The 10,404-nt window shown below is 42.6% G+C and overlaps 1 protein-coding gene across 6 annotated transcripts in view; it reads right to left on the bottom strand.

Annotated features, from left to right (window-relative positions):
- Window positions 1-10,404, bottom strand: part of WWOX (WW domain containing oxidoreductase) — a 795,240-nt gene that overhangs the window by 80,775 nt on the left and 704,061 nt on the right. Inside the window, exon 7 of one of the 6 annotated variants that reach the window (XM_019505511.1) lies at window positions 3,461-3,929. The exons of the other annotated variants lie outside the window; for them this stretch is intronic. Within the exon in view, the coding sequence (XP_019361056.1) occupies window positions 3,876-3,929 (54 nt within the window). The 3' untranslated portion in view covers window positions 3,461-3,875. Of the gene's footprint in view, window positions 1-3,460; window positions 3,930-10,404 lie in introns of those variants that run through there. 6 annotated transcript variants of the gene reach the window in all.

Raw genomic sequence — 10,404 nt, forward strand, 5'->3', positions numbered from 1 at the left:
TGCCCCCCCCCCCCCCCCCCCCCAATTTGCTCAGAGTGTTTGATTCATGTTGGAAGGTTCAAAAAGTCCTTTAAAAATGTTACATTAAATAAATGTCATACGTTTTCAACAGAGGTATTTACTTACATAGTTTAGACAGCACAGAACTCTATTCATGCACGAGTTATGCCACATTAACCATTTAGGCTAGATTTTCATGTTAATTCTACAGGGGAAAAATCGTATTAGATTTGCATGCCTATTTTGTGTAACTTACACATAATGGAATTCAGCAACATGAGTCTCGCTCATTATAATGATTGGGACGGGAAATGGGAGCTGAAAAGGAGGAGGGGGAAATAGGCTCTATTATCAATTCATCGCAAGGCACAGCTTAAACTGCCCCAGAAGTTGGACATACAAGTCAGACCAGTGAACAACGTCAGGGTAGAAAATCCAAAGGTTCATGGACAATGCCTGGTTTTGGGAGTGGAACTCAATTTTGATCAACATTAATTATCCCAAATTTCATCCAAAATGTTCATCCTCTGATATGATAGTATGAACTCTGTCCTAACAGCCTCGGACTGTTTTGCTGGGCACTTAAGGTTTTTGTTCTGCAGGCTCCTTATTTACCTAGGAACTCCAGTAGAAACATTTATCACCAAGAACTCCTACAGTTTCTTGAGTAAATACCATCCTCCGTTTCACAATACGTATTTACTTCATCTGAAATATTTGCGCATCTGGTACACTTTGTCAAGTCTGTAAGACCCTTTATGGCACAGAGTACTCTAAATGTTCAACTAAAAAGGACAAGGTCCAAAACTACTGGAAGCATTTTCCTTCAGGGTTTGTATTTCACCGGTAGCTACGGCATGGCCCGTGTCTCATAATTCACTGACTGACTTTTTTACCTTAAACCAGAATTGCTTAGGGGATAGCTTGACGCTTAAACTAAAACCCTTGGTTGGCCATAGCTGTTGCTCACTCTAATTTTTATAGCTAGCAGAGGACTGGCCAAACCCAGCTGACCTCTATTTTGTCTGCTAATAATTTTATGGGTTTCCTTTCTCCCCGGGCATACTGTCTGCAGAATTGGACCAATCATGTTTCAGTTCAAGGCTAAGCTCCACCCCTCTTATTTTCTGCCCGATTATTCTACTCCTGCTGCAGCAACAAAGCTTCCCTAATACTCAGCATATTTGTAGTAATTTTACCATAGAAATCCAATACTAAAGTACTTCATTTAATCCTAGAGTTGTGGAATGGGATAGTTTCTGTGCTTACCTTATATTTTATGTGTACTACATATTTTTAATACCAATTTTATGAAGTACATGTAAGTGTCCTTAGAAACAGACCTAACCCCCCCCCTCAAAATACTGTAGGCCAGCATATACCTGAAGATGCCTTTACTTTATCTCCTCAATCAAAAGTGAAATGAAGCACTGGCACTTTCCTAATCCTAAGTCCACTCACAACTTTATATCATAGGATGATACTTGCTCCACTGTAGAATAATGCTGCACAGGGAAGATTTCCTTCCGTGATAAATTGCTGCCATCTTTTCTACGGAAAATCTAATTTTGGGGAACTCGGCAGTGCTAAGCTTGCCACGCTGGAAGCCCAATTTAAAAATTAGGAAGAACCAAAGCAACCCGAGCCGAGCCAAACCAAAAAGCACAAACCGACCAAACAGCAAGCAAGCAACAACAGAGCCCTACAGGGGCTGTCAGCATAATAATGCTGGCTTTGAACATATCGTTTTGCAGAATTTCTATGCTGCCCTGCTGCAGAAACAGTTATGCTGGCAAACGCTTATTTTGTTTGGAAAACTGCACAACTGCTAAAAAGTACTTTCTTCTCTTGGAGGCTGTGTCTTTGAGGTTGTGCTGAGAGCGCTGTCCCAGGATAAGTGCCTTGGCTGTCTTTTTCTGTGGCGGACTAGGTCTTAAAGCTTTTGGATGTGAGACCGGCTCTTAAGTCACTTAGGTGCTTTAGGCAAGTTGACCCAAGGACATTACGCCTGCATACGGTTTACTAGAATCCTTACAAAATCAGAGGACACATGACTTAAAGCACCCGAGAGGTCCTTCCAAATCCAGATATGCATGAACCTATTTATTTGGAAGAAGCTTCCCCTCGTCCTACAAGAAAAGCCCATGCAAATGACCAGGGAGCACAATTAACCTTACCCGATGTGAACACAGAATTGTGCAGGCTGCTCATGATGCAAGAAAAATAGATTTTTTTTAAAGGGCCAAACCACTGGTTTCTCCAGAGCTCGGTTTAGCCAAACACACACTAATTACAGACTTCACTATTCTCAAAATCTGGGCAATGGACCTATAACCTCTAATCTCCACCTAGCAAAACATAAAGCCAATTTGTCATGGGATATCCAATGTATTCAGGAACGAGACATCTGTAGCCAGATGTACTTGATATTGTCTAAGACATTGCTGGAGACAGGGGTTATGGACACCGAAGAAGTTAATGAAACTGGGTTTTCTGTGTACAGTATTAACCTTTCGTATAATACTGGTGTAACTAAAGCATTGTGCATTTGGCAGTGCAGCATTCTTTCATACAATACAACCTTGTTACACATTACTGGTGTGAGCCTGCACAAAAGCATTATATTGCATTGATTAGAAGCAATTAAGAGGGTGTTGAGAGAAACCAGAGCATTAACTTTGCAGGAGCATATATTTAATCACTGCTCAAGTATTTTCTCTGCATCCAAGATGGCACATGCTGACATGATGTTTCTTTTCCTCCTCCTTACAGACTGGCCTAGGTTCACAAAAGTGCTGCTTAATACTACTGACAGACTACAAGTTTTACAACAAGAGTATTTCTTCCTATCTTGGGTCATACTGATTGTTTTTTTGGTTTGCTGTATACAGGCAGAAAGTATGAGGGAAAACATCCCTATGGATACAATTAATAACCAGGATTTTTAAGCTTAAAGTCAGCATTGCACATGTTGCACCTTGTTTTTGGAAGTTTTCGTGGTTTTGGCTTCAGAGCTATAAGGGTTCTCTTTGCGATTTTTTTACACACTAAAATTACATTTACACCGCACACCCTGCCTCTTCAGGACCCTAGCAATTTCTGCTAGAGAGAGAGCCCAGGGCTGGTAGTTTGCCAGTCAGGACTTAGGCACATTCACTGAGCTGCAGAGAGAAATATGCACAGTGCTACTGTTGTCAACCCCTCACCTTAATGAATGCTAAAATTCACAGCATTAAAAAAGAGCCAATAAACGTTTCTCCTCTTCTCCTTCTTGCAATGCTCACAATATTTACTTGAGAAAGAACAGTAAAACTTTGGCTCTTAAATGGTAGTCAATTTGCTAGAAGTTACATCATTATTTGTTTCACAGGGGAAAAATGTTTGGAAAATTGGTATATGAAGTCCATAAATCTAGAGATAAATAATGAAAACGAAACTTCCTGTGAAATGCCCCAGTGTTCGTTTTATTTAATATTCTCCATTGGTGGAAATAAATTAAAAATGAACAAGACTTGTTTATGCCTGCCTTACACTATTCTCTGCTTTTGAATAGCAACTGCATATTAATTTATCAGGTTCCCATAAATTATAATTAGCCAGGAGGATTAACAACATAAATCCTTGAATTTAAAACCAACCTGCCCTGCTCTCTCTTCCCTTTGCCCTAAAGTGAAAAGGAGCCATAAAACCCATCACTGCTGTTTGATCCATTAAACTCGTGAGACATTCTTATTTCAGCTTAGCTACTGGAGGTATATTCTTTGTGAAATCTTTTTTTAAAGTTACAGGAGCCTTCCTGGAAGCAAGAGACACGTTGTACAGGAAAGGCACAGTGTGAGTATGGCAGGATGACTGCAGTTCTTTCCACTGTGTTGTTAACTGATGCTACGGAGGGTTCTCAGTACACAGGAAATGGGCAAAAGATGTGACTGTCAAAATAGGTGAAACTCCAAATTAATATTTTCTAACTACACCTTTTTTCAAGAGAAAAAGAAAATCTAACTAAAGCATATACCCACACCGGTATGCACAGATTTCCTGCAAACAGCCCCACCTATAGCATGAAAGAGAGTTATAGCTGTATATCCTCTAACACTGCGAGGAGGCTACGGTATTATACTATCGCCTTAATATGCTGACTAACTTTCAACATCAGCTGAGGGCAAAGTAATGAACCGGATCAAATTTACAGCAAGTCATCACCCAGACTGAACCAAGAAATATTCTTTATCATAGACTGGCGAAAGAAAGGTACAAACCAGTTGCAACTGTTATCAAGAACTTCAATGATGAGTGTCAATGATGTAAAAAGGAAATTACTGAAAAATATTGGATAATACCAAATTTGAAGATTAGTGGGCATAATGAAATGTCAATGTAAACACTGTGGAGCAAATCATATTTCCCATTTCACTATAGCTTCTGAGAGAAAAGGATGATCACACGTGTACACAAAAGAGAGGAAAATGGTATTTATAATGGGCCCTGGTTATAGCTGGTTAGCAACATACTTTTTTTTGACCCCAGTCAGAACAGAAATATTACTCATGATTTCACTAACCTGGAAAGAGTAATAGTAACAAATAATAAGCAATCACACCTTTCATCTATACCTGGATGAAGGACTCCGTAAGGCTTTATCGACATTTAAGTATTACTTAGCTATTATTACAGATGAAATCAGGGCCCAGGTTATAAAATCAGGCATTTCCAAATCTGTACACACCTTTGCTTATGCTGTATGCATGCCAACATTACACTGCATGTGACTCAGTTAATGCATGTGACCAATTAATTGCAGCTAAAATTAGTGATTTCAATACCACACGCTAAGATTTGTTAAATTAAAGGTAGCCCATTTTTAGGAACTGCAACTTAAGGGACCCCTTACACAGGCAGGTAAAGGTGTGATGGCATCTAATGCATGATCCACACAATCGCACCTCCTGCCATGCCACATATGCATGGCTGGAGTCATGATTGTGGAATCCTGTATTAGATCCCACTGCACCTTACTGCCAGTACAGGGAGATCCTGGGCTGGGAGCCCCAGCTGATAGGGGACACACGCAGGGTCTTGTTACTGAATTCAAGTTCCACAGCAACCAGCTATACTGTTAGTACACATTTGCAACGTCTAACTTTAGAGCTGGTTGGAGCTTTTTACGGCGTGATAGGTACATTACTCAAGGTAACTGTGCAATTTAACCAGTTAATGGTATGATACCTGTAATGTGTAGAGGGCGCCTAAGAGATCTGTGGTGGTGAGGAACTGCCAGCCCACTTCTCCCTACACCGACTACTTAGAAAGGTAAGCACAGCACAGTGCACAGGCAATATATAGAGAGGGCACAGCCATGAAGAGGAAGCAAGTGGTACACCACCCCTGCAAAACAGTCAAGAGATCTGTGCCAGGCCCAGATCCCTCACTTCCTCCTTTCTCATCTGAAGAACGGATGAGGCTTGACTTCCAAAGCGTCTCCAAGAAGCCTTTCCCTTGCCATGTATGTGGGACTGCAAGAAACCAGCCAGATGACACCATGCTGGTGCCAAGAACCACAGTACAAACCTGTCTCATTCTTTCTCCCTCATTAACTTACGCTGGCACGTGCTAGTCAGATGTGGCAAGTAACTCAATAGGACAGTACCACCCTCCAAGCTAACCTGGCCATAGCCCCTGAGGAAAGCAAAAAACCTGCTGGCTGTGAGCTTGAGACCTTCCCAGACCTTTATTAAAGTGCTCGTCCAAATCAGAGGCACAAGAGTAAATCTAGCAGGAAATGAAAAGAAAAATAGCCTAAAGAAAGGGGAGAGAATATGGGTACCAATGGCAACTTGTGCCTAAAGAGAGTGCATAATAAAGGGAATGGATCATGGAAGGCCAAACGAAATAATATTCAACATTATTTTCAGCTACTCTTTTCTCAGACTCAATTTTAGTGTATTAGTTGATGCACAATCTGGATACTCCAAGACTCAATTTTTGAGTGGTGGAAAACTTGTGGCCATCGCTTGTACTGCAGACCTGCCTTGGAACAGTGTCGCCTCAAACTATTTGTGACACCTCAGACTATTTTTCCACCGGCATGAGTAATGGTTCAGTGCCTGACAAAACACACAAATAGCATTTTTGAGCTTGATTTGGGCTATCTTGGGAAAGGCTGCATCAGGTACACATCCTGTAAGTGCCTACAAGAATGCCCTGATTAGTGCGTGATATACCTGTATATTGTTCAGCTCAGCTAATTTAAGTGGCATATAACATGAAACAGAATATTTCTGCTCACTCCCAATTGCAGATATTTATCTCACTTCCTTTCAAATAGCCCTCACCACATGTTAAGAAAGGAGTTCACTCATGTTTCGTATGGGGTGGACTTCGGACACAAAAGTGTAACCATGAGTTTTGCCATTGACTTCAATAGGGCAAAGATTCACCCCTGAAATGTACAGGTAACTAGTATACAAACCTTATAAATATGAGAGATATAGAGCTCTCTCTCTCTCTCTCTCTCTCTCTCTCTCTCTCTCTCTCTCTCTCTCTCTATATATATATATATATTTATAAAGTATGTGTGCGCATACATATGTAAGACTATGGGTAGGTGAACTGTTTCTGTTTTAAATGTATACAAATTAAAATCAAAATACTTTTAAGGCAGGTTTTTCAGCAACGTACAAACAAACAAACAAACAAAAAAATCGCTCTTTCCCTTCTGCTTGTCACTTTATGGCCTATCTGAAATACTAAAAGAGTTTTTCTTTTGTTCATTCTTTATATCTCTCTTCAGTCCACAGAAAGCTAGTGGTTTGGACATTTATATTTAAGAAACAAAGGATGCTCAATTGTCTCTAATAAATACCCCAAAGGAAATGCTTTGCACGCAATCATGGAGCAAAATGATTTCCTGACGTTAGCCACAAGAAAGGAGTTGCACTGAAGATGTACAGGATTTGGCCCCCCGGTATTTAGGAAAAGAAACGCTGTCAAACACAAGGAGGGGATGAGGAGTCATGGAGGAAGCACGCTGAGTGAAAATGCAAAGTGATACAGTAGCTGCTAGTAAACAGTGTTAATAAATTCCATTGTCATCTATTCTAAAGGAAGATCCTGTATTCATTCCATGAGGGGATAGGAAAGTGCTCTCTCTGTACAAAGCTGCAGAAGAAGGAAAGCTCTGCAAGCCCATCCCAACTCCCTTAATTATTTTAATTGCAGCAGTGTGATGCCAAGGTGCTGAATTACCCCCTCAGGCTCTAGCTGCTTAGCCAGGAGGTACTGAATTAAACTGTCAGAACATGCAGAAAAATTGCAATGGTGCCTGTCAACGGTATTTGTTAAGAGACACGGGTGAGGCTAGTGACTTATATAGAAAAAGAGCTGCTGATGCAAAGTCGTCAAAGCACAGCACTGGAACTAATGGGGTATTCAGAGGTCTTGTTCTACTTCATTGGTCAAAGCCAACAAAAATCCTGTAATATTTGGGGCGGTTTGCTATTTATGGCTATGGTAATAAAGGCCATTTAAAGCTGCAAAGCCAAGCACACTTAAGTGGTCCCCACTGTTTTATTTCCTAATGGGAGAAGAGCTGTTGTCCCATATCAGAGTTCTGCTTCTGAGAGACAGAAAATTAAAAGGTGAGATGCTTATATTTAAGTCAGAACAACCAGCTGCATCACATTTTACAATACGCTGCTTTAATTAAAAATAACTATATCTCAGATTCTTTGTCCTTTTTGACTCCATGTCAAATCATGTCATTCACTATGACAAATTTGCCTCAGATTGACAATGTGGCCCATGGTTCATATCCTCTTTCTTTATGCATGGCAGCTTCTTTCTGGAGATGCTTATCATATCTAAGAGATACGTTTGATATAAGGTCTACTTCTGAACTTTAAACCCACGCCTTGACAGACTGCCATCAAGGTGATTTAGAGAACTCTCATTTACTGTGGGTCTTTATGATTCACTTTTAGTTATATTTTTAGGAGTAACATCTAGTACTCATGAAATTGAAACACCGAAAGCATTGCCTACAGCCAGAGAAGTGTGGGCAGGAGCTGTGCCCACGTCCCCTCTCCTCTCAACATGTACTTTGGTATTAATTTGGGCAGCGCCCAATCTTCAGTGTAGTGGGGCAGACAGGCCATTAGATTTTTTCGGTGAAGAGGCTCATAAACTCAGTTCATTTGTGACTTAAGAGACTTCCACTTGGCAGACCAGGTGGGAGACTAAGCAAACTGATTTGTGTCATTTGTTAATGAACTAACTGAAAACATCCAGGCCTGAGCTAAACTAATTTCTTCCTGCTTCTCTGTCTGAGGGACCAGAGTCAGCCAATACAGAACCTAGACAGTATAGCTACTACAGAGGAAACCAGAAGTTTGACTTACATTTCTCATCGCTGATTATTCTGGTTAGCCCCTCAAAAAGACGATCCCCCTTCACTATCTACTCTCTGCCACTATGGTGTAAGAGATTGGGCTAGACGATTCGAGCATTTTTTATGTTCTTAGGTCTTTTTGCATACTTGCATTGTTTTGAGAAACAAAACTGCAGATGGCAGTAAGCTGGCTGGGGCTGCCAACATGCTGGGGTGAAGGGCTAGGATCCAGAATCACCTGGATAGACTGGAGAAATGATCCACAATCTGTCAGACTAAACTCAACAAGGAAAAGTAGGGGGCCCAAAACTGTGGTCGGTTTTGGGCCCCCCATGAAAAAAATTGGAGAGAGCCCAGTGGAGGGCTTCTGAAATTCTATAACTGGGCTGGCCAGTGCAGATGTCATCTGGGTTTGGGGTCAACCTATTCACCTACACAACATTCAGCATCTATTTGGCATGAGTTTTTTGTTTTGATAGGTCCTCACTTCGTTCAGCTTCTAGCATTCTTTTAACAGGTTTATGTCATTAACTGATGCTCAGTGGGTGCATCTACATGTACGCTTTACTGCAGAGTTGACTAATTAGCTCACCAGTAAAGTGCCACAGTCCCCCTATGCACCAGTATTAAGGTGCAGTAAATTAACTCTTCCATAGGATAGTACTGTTGGAAACAGTCCTATGGTGGAGTACTTAAGTGCACTCAAACACATGTGAAGACTGTGATGGGCTGGCTGTGGCAAAATGGTGCTTAAGTGCTGAGGCTGCCTGCCAGTTACTCCCACACTGTAGCAGCCTCATGCCCCAGCCAGCTCCTCCGTCATCTGATGCTGTCATCTGGAGCCCGGGGCTTACCGCCCACCCCAGGATCCCTGCCAGCCAAGGGGTGCTCCACCCTGGCTCAAAGCACTGTGATCCTGGGCACACAAGTGAATGCTGTGCCTGAGAGCAGCTGACTCTGGCACAAACTGCACTGGAGTTTATTTCTGTGCATTAACTGCTTGTGTAGATGCAACCAGTTAGTGTGGGTTTGCTAAGAATTAGGGCTGTACAAAGCTTTGGATGCTGATTTGATTTGGAAGAGATTCGACCCGATTTGGCGGCCAAATCTCCAAATCTGAATTGAATCGAGAGACCGATAAAAAGGTCCAAATCGATTCGAAGCTCTCCAAATCAATTCGGAAAAGATTTAGAGGGCTTTGGAAAGATTTGGGCAGTCCCCGCTCACTGCCACAGGGAGCTGGACCCAGACTATTTGCTGGTAAGTAGGGGGCAGGGGAAAGGGTTGAAGAAGGGGGCAGGGGACTATGGGGGGAACCCCCACCAGGCCCCATCTCCTGCCTGCTCCCCCAGCCTCCCTGAGTGCCCCCCAACCCCTGCCCGCTCTCCCAGCCTTGTCAATGGCTGCCCTGTCTGACCACAGCATCCTGGCTCTTTAAACAAAACAAAAAAAAGCCCCACACTCATCAGATCTTGTCAGGAAGGGGGGGCAATCCTTGCTGCACCCCACTGCCCCGCACTGTGTGGGGGGGCTCTGCCATAAGGCCCCATCCCCCGCCCGCTCTCCTAGCACCATCAATGGCTGCCCCACCTGGACCCAGTGTCTTGGCGCTTTAAAAAAAAAAGAAAAAAAAGCCCCGCACTCACCAGTTGCTGCAGTGGCCATCGGGGCTTATGGAGGCTCGTGGCAGAGCCCCCCATGCAGTGCGGGGTAGTGGGCGGCAGCGGGGAACACCTCACCACCTTGCAGAAACCAGTGAGTGTGGGGCTTTTTTTTTTTTTAAAGAGTGGGGATGCTGGGGCTGGGTGGAGCAGCCATTGACAGAGCTGGGAGAGCAGGAGGAGGAAAGGCCTGTTTGATTCAGGGATGCGGCTGATTCAGTGGTGGCCAAATCTCCAAATCAGATTCAGATGAATCAATCTGGGACAGTAATTTGAATCACCAAATCGAATACTGTCTCCTAAATCGCCTGAATCCGAAGCGAATACTAGCCACTTTGCACAGGCCTACTTAGAATA

Source organism: Gavialis gangeticus, unplaced genomic scaffold (genome assembly GCF_001723915.1).
Source record: "Gavialis gangeticus isolate Ggan-Ray unplaced genomic scaffold, GavGan_comp1, whole genome shotgun sequence".
Taxonomy (NCBI): domain Eukaryota; kingdom Metazoa; phylum Chordata; order Crocodylia; family Gavialidae; genus Gavialis; species Gavialis gangeticus.